The sequence below is a fragment of the Stegodyphus dumicola genome, chromosome 5 (genome assembly GCF_044657685.1).
Source record: "Stegodyphus dumicola isolate Sdum_Otavi_A_Nest chromosome 5, ASM4465768v1".
Taxonomy (NCBI): domain Eukaryota; kingdom Metazoa; phylum Arthropoda; class Arachnida; order Araneae; family Eresidae; genus Stegodyphus; species Stegodyphus dumicola.
Window position 1 is genome coordinate 66,327,545 of NC_140772.1, and position 16,341 is coordinate 66,343,885.

General features: G+C 30.8%; 1 protein-coding gene across 2 annotated transcripts in view; it reads right to left on the reverse strand.

The window, feature by feature from the left end:
• The window catches only part of Sf3a1 (splicing factor 3a subunit 1), a 52,063-nt gene that overhangs the window by 10,151 nt on the left and 25,571 nt on the right, over positions 1–16,341 (reverse strand). For both annotated transcript variants that reach the window (XM_035369034.2, XM_035369027.2), the window contains exons 11-17: positions 16,192–16,272; positions 15,956–16,109; positions 7,163–7,261; positions 6,670–6,750; positions 3,116–3,207; positions 2,304–2,446; positions 389–798 (exon numbers count right to left, since the gene is read on the reverse strand). In XM_035369034.2, the coding sequence (XP_035224925.1) occupies positions 389–798; positions 2,304–2,446; positions 3,116–3,207; positions 6,670–6,750; positions 7,163–7,261; positions 15,956–16,109; positions 16,192–16,272 (1,060 nt within the window). The remainder of the gene's footprint in view (positions 1–388; positions 799–2,303; positions 2,447–3,115; positions 3,208–6,669; positions 6,751–7,162; positions 7,262–15,955; positions 16,110–16,191; positions 16,273–16,341) is intronic.

Below are 16,341 nucleotides of genomic sequence, written 5' to 3' on the forward strand. Positions count from 1 at the left end.
ATTAATATTACTACTCTTAATAGATGGAAATCTAGATAACGTATGATGCTAAATAACTCTGAAAAAATTTGAAATAATAGAGCAGAGACGAAAACAACTACAACAATTTAAGTTTTAAAATCAAAATAATTGAAAAATCTTAGAAAACAGAATAAAATAAAAGTTAAATAGATAACATAATATTTTTATCTGAATATTTGTAATTTACTATTTTAGCATTCTTTGGTTACTTAATTTATTTTCCAAACTTTCCGGAGGTGTATATTTTGATTTTACCTGGATCTGGAATTATTTCTCATGTAATTAGTGCTTCTGTAGAGAAGCTGGAGCTTTTAATTAGATCAAGTTCAGTCTTCAAAAGTATGCCCTAAATAAACTTAATACTCACCAAGAATATGAGGTGGTGGTGGTCCAGGGGGAGGAATAGGTGTTATGATCAAACCCTGTGGAGGTGGCAATATAGGACGTGGTGGAAGTATAGCAGAAACTGGAGGCATGGGGATAGGAGGAATTGGAGGTAATGGTGGTCGCTGCTGCATTACAGTAACTGTAGGAGTCGCAGTTGTAGGCAATGGAGGTTGCTGAGATTTTGCAGCAGTTGAAGTTGTGGTTGCAGTTGATGTTGTTGCTGGAGGTGATGTAGTTACTTGTGTAGTTGCAGTAGTTGCAGCAGTTGTAGTAGCAGAAGAAACAGTCACCAATTTAACAGGTGGAGCAGAGCTTACTGGTGCTGCTGTAGAAGTAGTTGTTGAGTCTTGTGGCTTAGATGGTCCAATTCTTTCTTTCTCTTCATCAGGACTAAAAAAAAAATAATCATTAAAGATTTTAAAAACTTAAAAAGTAAAATATGAACCCATTATTTCTTGAGAAAAAATGCAGTAACTTCAACTTATTTTAATACAAAGTTAATTGTACACTTTTTACTTCATATATAATATTGTTATGAAATGCCCAGCTGCGGTAAGATAACTTTCCCGTAAAGTGGGTTTAGGGTTGCCAGAAAATGGCAAGGAAAGGCAGGGTTTCCAGATTTGGAATGAAACTGTCCACTTGGCAATATACCATAGATGGAGTGAGAATATTCTAGAATGAATTCTTACCAGTTTACCACAGAATGTTTTCAAAGGCAAGTCAAAAGCTATATAAACCCTGCTTGTAAGTGGAGTAGCAGTGTAGCACGAGTTTTATCTTGAAGAGTATCTTGAGTGAGTTGAACTCCGACAGCCATCGACTGAGTCAGGAGCTGTATTTAGTGTTTTGCCGTAAGGCTGTCTTCACTGTTATAGCCTGAAGGCTGTGTTGCTGATTATTTCAGCATGTTTGTCATAGTTTTTTGACGACTATAAACATGCTTTTGGAACTGTTCTTAGTAACACTGCCTAATAAATTGTGTTTTGATTCTTCATCTAGCGTTGTCATCAATCACTCCAAATCCATGAATTCATAGAACACAACAATATGTTAATTTATTTCTAATAAAGATAAGCCTCAAAGATAAAGAAATATCTGCATTCTTTTCAAAATCTACTTTGGAAAAAAGAGTGCATTTATCAACAGTAACTATAAAAGTACAATAAGTTCACCCATATTTTAACTTGAAATTCAAATTATAATATACGAGCTTTTCTCAATCTAGCATCTCTATATGATCAAACAAATTATTCCGATAATCATTATTCGGCATGTTATTTTAGCCTAAATTATGAGTAAATTATATTTACACATCATTTTTTAGCAAATATGTGTTTCAGGGCAACAAGACTTAAGTCTTTCTTCTTTAAGAGAAAGGGGGTGGAACCGAGGGAGTTTTTACTTTTCTCTTTGGCAGAGGGGGAGAATCCCTGAAAACATTTATGACATACAAAGGCTGCTTTTTTGCTTAATTTAAAATTTTACTGCACTAAAAACTGCTTATCACTGGCAGAATATCTTTTGTTACATACTGATTTTGTGTATAAAAAGTTATGCTAACACACACACACAAAAAGGATTTTTTACTAATAGTTTGGAATTAACTAGTGCATATGTATAAAACTCATTTTAATTATTCAAAAACATCAGTATTTTAAGAATACAAGAAGACTTTCTTTTAAAGAGATCACTGTTTGGTGCATTTGCATAAAAAAAGAAAGACATTATAAATTAACAGTTTTTGTTCTTAAACAAGAATTAAAAGATACATATTCAGAATTTTATTTTTTAATGATACATTAAAATTCTTATTTCTGTTAATCAGACATATGTTAAATGGTCCAAGAAATGTTGAAACTTTACATAAATTATTATATATGTAATAAACTTACAGTAATCCTTTTATCTTATGAATCTGTTGAATCTGCTCTTCAATTGTAATATTAGCTCTGGCAGCTCTCGTAGCAGCTTCCATGCTCGCAGTATGACCATCCCAAGTAACTTTTTCAGGTCGCTTTTTTTCTTCTTCTCCGATCTAAAATATTGAAATATATCTTTGTTATTATTTTAATTTTAATGTAAATGTAATTAAAACTTCTAAGATGGCAACACAGACCAATGATGCCTAATCTTTTACGTGCAATTACTTCTTTTAATAATAATTTCTTTTCTCTTTATTTTGTGCATAATTTGTGGAATAAAATGTAATATGGTAAAACACAAAAATGCAAACTGAGCTTGATAATGACTATCAAAAGGATAGCTTATATTTTTTATAGCAATTACATGAAAACATCAATATCTAAGTCTTTTTTATATATTTTTATTTGATGCTAAACTTTATTAGATATAAATTTTCATAAATTTAGAAAAGAGAGGATAGACATATGTATAATATTAAGGACTACAAATTTTGTAAAGACACATTTGCAGAATAAAATATTTAAACTTGCAAACACTGTTTCACAAAATAAAAGCAAAAACTTTATTCTTAAAACTCATTCTAGAGTTTTATGATCAGGAACGGAAACTAAAATTTATTAAGAATATTTCACATAACTTAGCATTTCAAATGACTTAATTTTGCGTACAGGCATATAGTAAAAAAAGTTCAGCTTATATATGCATTTTGAGGATAGATTTTAAAACTATTTTTCATAATATAAATAATTCAATACCAATAGACTGGAGCCAGTTTAATTACCTTTTTACCAATAGCAGTTTCTTCAACACCAGAGCCAAAAATATCAGTACGTCTTTCAGCAAACTGTTTTAAACTACTTTCAATAGCAGTACCTAAAAAACAGATAAATATTATGAAGAATTTATAGTTAACAAATAATAATGGTCTTTTGTTTTACTAATCTTCAGATACATTTTATGAGCATATTTTTACTTAAACAAACTCATAAAATTTGGCTGTTGCCTTAAGTAAGAGCATATTTCAATATCAACAGAATAAACTAAAAAAAAAAAACCTAATTTCAGTTCTATGAGCACATAGTTGAAAAATTAACCTAATTTCAGTTCTATGAGCACATAGTTGCAATTTTAAATAAATGAGAAATAGCAGACTCAAAAATAATTAATATATGCATGAAGCTGCATTTATAATATTCTTTATGATTATTAAAATATTAATTATTAACTATAATTGATAATTAGTTTCCAATAAATTTAAAACAATTTAACCTGCTAATTTGGAAGTTTTATAATATTTTTAATTGTAATTAATAATTATTTTTTAGTTATAGCATTTGATTAATCAGATTTAGCAAGCTGATGCCAAAATCTGCCTTTAAGACTATCTAAACATGAGGCTCTTAACATCATGTTGATTTGGCCTGTACTGAAGGACAACTAGAAGATTAAAACTGAAAAGGATAAGCACACGTGAAACTGAATTTGAAAGTAAAATCTGGCAAGCTGATTAGTGTACAACAGTATACTGGTGAACTGATTAAGTATCTTTAAGGTTAAATACACCTACAAATGACGTTAAAATGGCAGCACTCAAAATTAAAGAACTACAGCAATCTCGTATTACAAGCAACAGGTTCTTTCACTCAAGAATTACATTTTGGTTCATGTAAAATGTATCTGAGTAATATAAACAGTTTAAAATAGACTGATCTGATTATTTTTATCAGACAATTTTGGATACAGATTTCAAGATTTAAGAAGATGCCATTTCATGCACATCAGAATATTCCGTACACCATTCTAAACAGACATCAAACTCACTTGCAAATATAATGTGTACAGATATTAAAAAACCTTAATATCTGTGACCAGATATTAAGGTTTTTTAAGAGGAGGGGGGGGAGAGAAGGACAAATAATTAAGTGGATTTTTATAAAGTGCATCTACTTAGAATATTTCAAGTACATTAACAAAATTGTTTCTTTTCAACATCTGATTTTATCTGTGAGCATTTTTTTCTTCTTTTTTTATGAAGTACAGAAAACATAAAACCATAAAAACTTAAGACAAACATCTTGAATTTATTCTTTGCAGTCCCTGCATGTCTATGAAAGTGAACAGAGATAGATGCATTCTCTATTCACTTTCATAGACATGGTGAAATTGGTTGGTCAAAGCTCATATTAATTACGTACAGTCAAAAGTCGTTAATTCGGACACCCATAAATCCGGACCTCAAAGCTACAAACTTTCTGCGCATGCGTCGTGCCCGTAAGACCTTTACGGCTGCGCATATGCGTGTGCGCATAATATGTTTACGCATGCGCGTTTAATGTTTAACGGACGGTGTAAGCTAAAATTATCTAATTATCTATTTCAGTTTATGGTGCAAATTGCTTTGTTTCTTAATCTTCAAATTGGTTCCGGCTTATTATTTTTTGCAGACTGTTAGAGCAATTTTATAAAAGTAAGCTTGAACTTTCGATTATGTCAAATAGAATTTCCAATGCTGGAGCTCCCAAAGGATTTTTAGCGAAAGTATGTTTCGATGTCCATCAAACAAAAAGTGGAATTGCTGCAAAAAATGGATAAAGGCATATCCTTTGTTTCTCTAACCATTCCGAAATCTGTTTATCAATTTCACGCAAATTCCTCCTCATTATAATTCGCTTCCAATAGTGAAGAAAATGACACACAGGTTATTGAAAACAGAAAATTTCGATTGACAAATTAGTCGGTATTCTCGACACAGCAATTATAGGACTTGAACAGCGGAACTTTGTAACTGAACAAGAAATTATGTCTGTTTATAGAATTAAAGAGAAAGTATTATCACATAAAACGAAGCAACTTAAACAACTTACATTGAAAGAAATGTTTAATAAAGTAAACAAATAAATATTAAGCTTTTTTTTTTTTATTGTAAATTTTCATACCCTTTAGATCATAATTGTTCTTTGTTTCATAAATTAAAGTTTCATATTTTTAATTTTTACTTGTTTCATAAATTAAAGTTTCATATTTTTAATTTTATAATTTCTGCATGCCATCTTACCAGATTTAAGCTGATGATCTATAATCCGGAAAAATCGATAATCAGGAATCACCGATGTCCCGACGAGTATGGATTAATGACTTTTGACTGTATTTGCTTTTTTCTCTAATAGATATCTTTTGATTTAAAGCATGTGATTTTATTGTATATAATAATAATGAAGATATGAATGTTATTATTAAATATTACTTTTGTATGCCTTTAACTATTTTTTTATTAGGAAGAGCAGCCTTTGGCAATCTTGATTGGATCATATAGCCCAGGTACGATATAAGCTGCAACAATATACTCTGACAAAATTTCTTGTAAATGAAGATCACCCTTCTAACTATGACAATGTCTTATGCTGCTCTACTTCAAAGATTGGACAAGAACCAATACTTTCTGCATTCTTCAGCCGTTAACCTGTGAATGCAGTCCTTGGAATACTGCACAGTGATGACATGCCTAGCTGCAGCAAAATATTTGAAAACAGCCATGCAGTAGTGAAACAATATTCCAGCTCAGCAGTTCGAAGCCCATGATAGTTGTTTAAATGGAAATTCAGCACACAAAATGCGTGATCCTTGAAAACTAATAAATTACATGTTATCACTTGTAAGTGATCTTCTGTGGAAATCACGAATCACCATTACATGAAAAATAAATACCAAGAGATTAATTATGCATGTTAGAATGTCAACTAACAAATAAACTCATTAAAAGAACATTTTGAGATTGAAGTTTAGAATTTTTTTTGTCGGACTTCTACTTGTGATGAAATGAGAGGGCACTATTTCATCCTGGAATTGACGTATGCTCACAGAAATAGACGCATTCATCAACTTCCAAAAAATTTTAAGGGTTGCAGGCAAACTCATACTTCATGCTTTCAAGGAACAAAATTGGAACTACTTGCATCGATTTCATACTTTGTAGTGCCAGCATCAAAAGTGACTACTATAGCCAAGTTCTCAAAATATGTATAACACTTATGTTCACTCATGTATTGTTAGCCGTCAATTGAACTTACAGGAAGTAAAATTAAAGACAAAAAATATTTGAATCTTGTAAGTCTACAAAAAATATTTCAAATATTCTTATGCATCTTCTGTAAAAAATTTATTTGAAAACTTTATTTTTCTGGAAAATTTCTGGAGATTTTTTTTTTTTTTTTTTTGTATGAAAACTAAATAATTTTATTACCATACCTTTAGAAAAATAAAGATTCACTTAACTTGTGCATAGACTACCTTTACAATTATTGATGTTACATTCAATAAAAATACAAATTCACATACCTTGTGCATAGACTTCCTCTTGGGTCATCTTTTCTTGTACTGCTCTATCTCTTTGTTCAACCCAACGAGGATCCAACAAACCTTAAAAGGGAGGAAATATTAAGAATTAATAGTTAAGGAACTGTTCATGTCATTGCAGCCATAAATATAGATATATGTAAATGAAAAGAGAAACAAAGTGAAATTTACAATTGGTATAGAAACAAAATTACATCTAGCATAGATTTAGACAAGAAACTCAGTCATTTTGAGGGCAAACAGGTCTCTCTTCCTCCTTCCTCAAGAGCAAAGAAATTTGCAAGACAGTCTTTTAAATTTCTTTGCTTATGATAAAAAGAGACCTATTTGCCCTCGAAATTGATTTTCTTGTCTAAATCTATGACAAATACAAGGTTGTTTCTTTACTAATTTTAAGTATAAGATACATGTGTTGAGAACTAGAAGATTAATTTTTGCTTTAGAAGAAACAATGTAAATGAAAAGAGATACATACCTATTCTCATATGTTCTTGCATTTTATCAGCCGGAATTCTTTCACCAGTAATAGGTGAAATTAAGAATTGTTCACTTACAGGTTGTGGAGGTTTAACCACTAGAAAAGGGAGAGAAGGTAAAACATAAATAACATAAATATAATGCCATACTATTTTATTAATTAAAAAAAATCATCACAAAAGGCTTATTGTAAATAGAATGATAAAAATATATACTATAAAACTAAAATTGAAAAGAACAAACAACTCATGTATACTAATGAATCAAACATGGTGGCTGTTTATGGAATATACTGTTCTTCCATATATTGGTAAAAACTTGAAAGATCTTGAAAGTATGTCTTGTGACAATGCAGTACACTATAGTCTGTTACTTTAGAATAACCACTTCAGGGTCATTTTGCCCTGCCCAGCTTGCCTCATAACCATGATAGCAACAGCTACAGCTGATGGTTGAGTCTATTAATTCCTCTTCCCTTGATTTGTTTCTATTTAACAGAAAGTGAATGATTTTATCTATATAAGCTTAAACCAGATGGAAAGCATAAGTGCCAAGACGTTACAATTGCAAACAATGGGAAGGACTCCTGGAAACACCCATTTTAAAGTAGTTGTTTATAGCAGACATCTTAAATTCTGTAAATAATAAGATACAGCCTTCAGCTTTATTGCTTCACAAAAGCTTGACTAGATTGAAAAATGCCAATTTCACAGACTACAGCAATCACAAGTTCTCCATGGCAAAGCAGATACATATTCATATACAGTACAAAGTCCGTAATCCAGACGTCCGTTATCCGGAATGATCTATAATCCAGACCTCAAAGCCACAAACTTACGCATGCGCGTAAAGCATTTACCCATGCACACTTCCAAGAGTGAAGAAAGTGACAGAACAGTATTTCGATTGATAAGTTAGTCGGTATTCTCGATACAGCAATTACAGGACTTGAACAGTGGAACTTTGTAACTGAACAAGAAATTATGCCTGCTTATAAAATTAAAGAGAGAGTGTTAGCACAAAAAAATGAAGCAACTTAAACAACTTACATTGAAAGAAATGTTAAATAAAGTAAACAAATAAATATTAGCTTTTTTTTTTTTTTTTTTTTTTTTTGTAAATTTTGATACTTTTTAGATCATAATTGCTCTTTATTTCATAAATTACGGTTTCATATTTTTAATTGTATAATTTTTGCATGTCCTCTTACTATATCTAAATTGATGATCTATTCTCTGGAAAAACCCCTAATCCGGAATCACCGAAGTCCCGATGAGTTCGGATTACGGACTTTGCAATGTAGAACAATTTTCTTTCATCCAATGTATAGACTAGGGTTGACCAAACTTCATGACAGTAGAAGTTACAAAGGAAATGTTAAAAGAATTAATATGCTCAAACAGAGAAATTTTTACCCATCCAATTTAGATACCATAGGTAGCCAAACTTCATGACGGCAGGAGAAGTTACGAGGAAAATGTTAAAATTCAGGGAAAGTTCCAACAGTTGCTGCTAGATTTTTTAAAAGCAGCAGATCTACATTCAGATTATTTTCACAGCAGAGATAAAAGTTTCAAGTGGAGAAAAATGCTTAAAGTGAATTGATGGGAATTTTGCTTTTTTTAATGTGATTAATGTGAGTAAATACAAAATTTCACCTATTTTATATTTTTAAAAATGTTAAGTTTCAAAGAAACACAAATTTGAAAGTATTGTACGATACACATGAACATTCTTTTTTTAAATAGAAAAACAAATATTTTCTACCGCTTTCCTTTCTTATCCTCTCATTAATTAAAATCTTTTAGAAAAAATAAACTGAAATCAGAAGAATATTATGGTCTTTACAAGCACAGTAATGTAAAAAGTTATTTATTTAAGAGCACTAATTCAAAAAATAGATCCAATGGCTTTGTTTTATTTATTATTAACTTTTAATTCATATGTGCATGTTTAGAAAGAAGAAAATAAGAGAGATCAGACAGCAGTCCAACCATTGTAGAGAAAATGTTATTCAAGGGGGAAAATATTTTAAAATAAGTTGCTAACTTTTTAAGGCTTTTGGCACAATAAGTGATAATAATATACTTCCTCCCAAAAATTAATATGTAGACATATATTCTAATAACAAAACTAGCTTTAAATCCTTAAATTAAATGCATTTACAGAGCCTATGGATGGGACATCTAAAGCTTCAAAAAGATATGAATTTCCAAAACTCTTAGCTCTTTTTTCATCATTAGAATCTTAGGATATCTTTAAACATCTTAATTAAAAACTTTAGAAAAATTAGTTTTACTGACACTAATAGAACTGTTCATTAAAAGAAAGAATATTATTGTTGCAATTTCAGAGGCAACTGAATTGCCAATATCATTTCTGATGACAGTCCTGAGTGTTGCTTTTTTTCAGCTGGCATCCAGTGAAATTTATCAAAATTTTTAAATAATCAGCTGTGCTTTCGCAGAAATTCTAGAATGTAACTCAAATCATCTCAATAATTCAGGATATAAATAATCTATTACTAGCACATCCTAAATATTTCTAGTAACTTGCACCAAAGTACATAAATGTGTCTCACACAATTCCAGCTGTCTGCCATTTGGACATGGTTGTTGTATTCTGAACTTATTACATGAAATATAAACCTGCTTCTCAAATACATCCGTCAGATTACACAGCAAAAAAGAATCTCAAAATTAAAAAAATTAAGTCTTTCATTTAAATTTTACTAAGAAAGATAGACATATTTCTAAAAACAGCTCTTAAATTTTTTTCCATTAAATGAGATTTTTAATTTAATTTTATTTAAAACCCCTTAATATTAAAAGTTTTCCCCCTTTCTTCATATTATTTTCATTTGAAGATTTGAGAGATTACACTATTATTTAAGATCTGAGAAACAATAAGGATTTGAGTTTAAAAACAATCCCGAGTAGTTTCCAATACAAGTTAAAATCTCCGCATTTCCATTGTCGTTCAGATTTGAGACACATCATTGTGGTACAGTGGAACCTTAAGATACGAGCACCTCTATATACGAGAAATTTGAGATACGAGGACAGTACGAGTGAAAAATTTGTCTTTAAATATGAGCATTGACTCGAGTAATGAGCTATGTTGTTGGTATGCGTGAGGCATTTCCCAATCCGGCTCAATTCGGGGTATCCCTTTGTCAGATCACTGACCGTTCTTTGATCTACGTGTTTGTGTGCTTATGAGTTAATTGATTTTAGCATTTAACATGAAAATAATTATTTTGCAATGCCTCCCAAGAAGATTGTTGGCTCAAATAGTATCTCAAAGAAAATGAAGAAAGCCACGGCCATTGAAAGTAACAAAAAATCATAGATAAAACATAAGCATGGTGTAAATGTGATGGAATTTGGGAAGACTTACGGTCATTCGACATTGATGATCTGCACTATTCTGAAGAAGAAAGAAGTTAAAACTTGATGTGGCTAAGGGAGTTACCATTACTCCCAAGCACTGTCTAAAAATCCCAGAAGCTGTTGTTGGTGTAGATTAACGAGAAGCAGTTAAAAGGCGATTTGGTGTCAGAAGCTATCATTTGCACTAAGGCTAAGAATCTCCACTTAGAGCTTCTCCAAAAAACACCAGGTATTGTTTACCAGCGTTATTTTTTAGGAAAATTGATTTATATTTTGATATTTTTGGGGATGTGGAATAGATCAACTGGATTTCAATTTTTTCAGGAGGGGGGGGGGAGTTTGTTTCTAGAACTTGGATTTCGAGGCTCCACAATACCATAATGAATAAGGGTGCGGCAATACCAAAGCTTAAGGTCATATGTCATTTAAAAAATAAGACATAAAGTAATAGTACTGCAAAGCATCAGCATGAAATTTATACACAATACCAACTTCATTATGAAAACACAGCTTCATTAGCTGTATGTAAGAAAAAATCACAACAGATGAAATGATCAATCACACAAAGGAGGATTTGCAGTCATACAAAGAAGATGTATTTAGATAAATATCTGAAATCAAGCCTTCACTAATTATGGGAGAATTAATATAAAATATTGCATTGTTGATGTTATAATTTGGATGCCGATGGTACTGATTTTATTCTGGAGTCTACTTCAAAGCATAAGAAACTATCTTCATGTGTTAATATCACTAATGATCGAAAGACACTTTTAAGATTGACAATATCTAGTATCTAGTATAATTAATTATATAGCATTAACAAATGTTACATATTAATTGAAGAATGAAGCTATCTGCTGTCTATACATAATGTATAATTTTTTTTGTAGTTCCATTTTGCTTTCTCTTTTATGTAGTACTCATAAACTACATTATATTTTTTAGTATTTCACAGTGCATTGCATGAAGTACATGGTGATCATAGCAGAGTCTATGTTGAAAAATAAGTCAGGCATGCACATGCTGATGACTGAAGGACAGAAAAGCTAGAAACATCAACAGATGAAGCAAGTGTGACACTTTGTGGAGTAGAAAGGAAAAAGCCCATTGAATACGAAACAAATATTACAAGCTACAGTGAATTCATGAGCATCAGCATTTTGACTAAAGTATTACAGAAAAATAAAATGTATGCCTGATAAAACTCTTGCTGCTTGATGCAGTGTTACTGAAATGAAGATCTGATGATAAAAGTGAAAGGTTTTGGCCTTGAATAACTGTTGGTGAAATGTGGATCAGAAACTTTGAATCAGAATAGAAATCATAGTTGACCCAGTAAAGAAGTTCATCCACTTGGTGACTAAAAAAAATTTGACAAGTGCAATCACAGTTGAATTAATGATGATCTCTGACTAGGATTACAAAGCTTCAAACAATACAGAAAATAATGGTTACTTGTGGAAAAGTGTGACAATAGTATGTTACTAAGAGTGGTTGAAAAATCTATAGTGAAAAATGTTTGAAAAGCAACCCAGTTTGCTTAGGGGTGGAAAGTTTTACCTCATCAAACTTCTTCCAAGTGAAATAGCTCCTGCATAGACAGTGCTTTTCCTTTCAGAAGGAAGTTACTCAGTGGTTACTCAAGACAGTGGTCTCAAAACAGCAGCTCATATCTGGCACTTGAAGCAATTTTACAAGGCCAGCAAACCCATTCCAGTTATCTAGTTGTTAATACAGCAGTTTTAGAGACAGCTACAGAATGAGTTTATTTGAATGATATGGAATAAAAATAGATTACTTGAACATGGCAAAGCACATAAAGACTATCTGCGTAAGGGAAAGGATGCAAGTGGAGGACTTTTTAAGGGAAATAGGCTCATATCTATGTTAAGTATGGAGCCATGGTCAAACTTTTAACATTCAGTGGTGCTAACTACTCGGCCATTGATAAGGTCAAGATAACTAGGAAGTTACGTACTTTTGCGATGTTGTGTGTAATAACGCTGTTTCATTTGTAATAAGGAATATCAATTCCAAAAGAATACAATTTATCTAGCCATTACAAAAAGAATCACTAAAAAAAGTCTGAAATGTTTGAAGGTAAACTGGGGGAAGAAAAGTTACAATTTCTGACACTTGCTTTATTGTGACAACAAAATTTGGTACTTTTCCATTTCGCTGGCGCAAATCTCGCCAAGCAGACTTTATTGGCGACAACATACAGTATACACATAAAAAATGTTAGTTCTTAAGAATTTTTTATTTTAAAAACATAAGCATTTTAATATTGTTTACAATTTTGTGTAAAGCCACATAAAGACAATAAATTTGTAAAAAGACATTCATTTGAGAATTTACTATGCTTTTATGGTTCAACATCCTGATTCGCCGGTTATATCACGTAAACTACGCTATAAAAATCTAATTCTCTCAGTAATTATGTACATTAACTTCAAGTTACATCTTAATTTGCAATACAAGTTTAACTGCAAGAATTATTTGAATCCGTACAAATAGCTTACTAAGAAGTTATGTAAAACTGCAGTGCTTCACTTCGCTAGTGCATTCTCATTAGAATTGATGAATTTAACCCTTGACATTGCCTTTTCTATATTTTTGCCATCAGGGTGATTGCATCCTAATTGACTTAATTACTGCGAATGGTCTTAGGGCATAAAACTGAACTATCTGGTTAAAATTCTATGTAATTGTATGCCAGTATTGAAAGAAAGAATCAATCTGATAAGAAATGGCTGCGACTTGTTTTGAAAATGAAGCGTTAAAGGTTACGAGTGAGGATATTCCGTTTGGCATCGGTTGTACCATTATTGGCGACTTTATCGCTTGCGCCGGCAAAACAGAAAAGTACCCAAAATTTTTTACTGAAACAAATAAATTCGGTGAAGCAATAATTCATGCAAATTTGGCTCTTGCACACACCATTGTAAAAAAATTAAAATCATTTACTGATGGTGAATTCCTTCAAGATTGATTAAATCTGCTGAACTTTTTCCTGATAAAAAAACAATTATTTAAACGTATTATTTTTTCAGCCAACAAGGTAGCAGAATGTATTAATGAAATCACTAGAGATTAATGATGTCAAATGGTATGGATTTTGCAGCATTAACAATAGCATTTGATGAGAGTAATGACATCAGAGACATAATAGCACAACTTGTCATTTACCTGTGAGATGTTACTGATGAATTCTAAAAAGTTGAGGAATTGCTGGAAACAATTTCTATGAAAGGAAAAAACTGGTGCTTGGGATATTTCTTTTGAAATAATAACACTTTTGGACATAAAAATTACACTGGTATAAAATGATTGGATTTGTAAATAATGTTATGGTTGGTTAAAAAAAAAAAAAAGGAAGGAGGAGAAAAATTTTAGAATAAAATTTTTTTGACACTATACAACTGTATTATTTATCAAGCACTCTGTGATAGAAATTTGCAAATGGATATATTATGAAAATAGTAAATAAAACAGTAAAACTTCCACCTTGTGCAAGCTCCGATTCATTGAGAATTTGTTGTATTGTTTGAAGAAAGTGAAAGTGGATAAGAAGAAATGATTTAGGATAAGGAAGTGAGGTAGTTAAGAAGCTTATTAAAACAGTTTCTTGATTTAATAAATGAAAGTCAGGCATTTGGCTTGAACAATTTGAGACCACTGAATTAAGCCATACGAGAATTTAATAAAAGTAATAGTCTTTGAAAGCTCAAGTTGTATCAATTATCAAGTTGTATCAGCTTAAGTTGTACATTAAGGCTTCTGAAACACTGCATTGTGGCTATAGAAAAGCATGGGGACTATATAGAGAGATTTTAAAGAACAATCCTTGAAATAAAGTAAACTCAAATGAAAAAAACAAAATAACATTACTTTTTAAGTGACCATTGTATTTGTTTCTTATGCTATCTAAAGAGTCATTATCTGATCTAAATGTTGCATAATAATAAATCACAAAAACAGAAATATTTGCCATTTTTTCTGTCACCGAAGAATAGTTGACTGTTTGAAATCTATTACATTATTCACACATATTGCACATTGTTTGATTATCAGTATGCAACACATATGAGTTGCATTTAAGGGACCAAACAGCCACATGCTATTTGCACGCCACAGTTTGCCATGCTTGGTATAGACCCCACGTTTCTTAAAAAAGCCCTGTTCAAAGTAAAATACTATTTCTATCAATTCCCCGAGGTGTATCTTTGTGCAGTCTCTACTTAAATACACATCTATGCAGTCATTCATAAGATGTAGCAGCAAAATGGATAATTCTTCAAGCCAAAGTTCTGTTTTGAATGCTTACATATGTCTATAAGACACTTTTAATTGTAAGGAGCTACCATAAACATGAGAATGTTATTAGAAGCATGAAGTATTACTTCCACTTTTGTTTAAGGAAATATTGCAATATTTTAACAAACACAGCCTATATATTATCCATAATTTATTATAATCAAAATTTCCAACACTATTTTGCATATGGCAATAAACTGCAAAATGGAAATCTATCTATTAGACTCAATATATTGTCTTTAGCTAATTTTTATCTATGCAGAAGGTAGCATTTTCTCCTTTACCTTAACATATGCTGAAACATAAATGCTAAATGATGATCCTTGAATCACATAACTTATTTTTGTTCTAACAGTGACAAATATTTTTTTAAGAATCCTGAAAAATTTTAAACATTCTGAAAATGGAATTTAATATCTCAAGGATTTTCCAAGGATTTTTTTGGTGTGTAAGAGACAAATTTGGAAAGCCTCTTCAATTATGCTTATCATATTGACTACTAAAATTTTCAGATGGAAAAGATTTCAGAGGGAAAAAAAAAAAATTGCCAAATTTGAGGCAAGATCCAAAGGAAATATACTAATACTACACAAAGCTGAATCTTGGATATTTTATAATGATTACAAAAAACATACAGGTGACTAATTCAGAAATGCATATTATCAATATATGCAGCAATGTGATAATAATACACAACCATCTTTCATCAAAAACACAATTCAGTTTTCAGTCATTTAAGTTTATAAACCACCAACTTTAGATAATTGTATGTCTAAAGTAAAAAGTTCATTCAAAATTTTTTACACATTTTAAGACTTATTAATCTGGTAAAAATTATAATAAAAATTAAAAACTATGCAAATAAAATGCAGTAAACTTATATTACAGCAATCTATTTGAAAGTTATAGTACTAAATCTTGATACTTTGCAATTCAACAACATAAAATTTTTGATCAAATATTTCAGAAATTTTATTTAGCACATATAAAACATTAACAAACAAACTTTATTGCATTGATGCTCTATTTACTTATGATATGAAAATTGATTTCCTATGTAATTTAAAAATATGTATTACCTTTAGGATTGTAATCTTTACGGATAACCACCTGATCTGGTTGAGGAGGAAGAGGAGGAGGTAATGGAGGAGCTTCCTTAGGTGGCAAAGGTGGAGGACTTGCTCGTCTTTTATCTTCCTCTTCATCTGATGAAGAAGAACTTTCTTCATCTGCCTAAATTATATAAGAAAGATTTAAAATGCCCTAACTTATAAAATTTATAAAATGCAGTATTTAATATCTTAGCATAACATACTTTAGCACCACCGGCTTTTTCAGCAGTGTCCTTATCACTGCCTTCTTCATCTGATTCTACTTCCATTTCTACTTCTTCGACCTATAAAAAAAGTTCAACAATATAAAAAATCTAAAAGTTAATGCAATTACAGTTGTTAAAATAATTTTA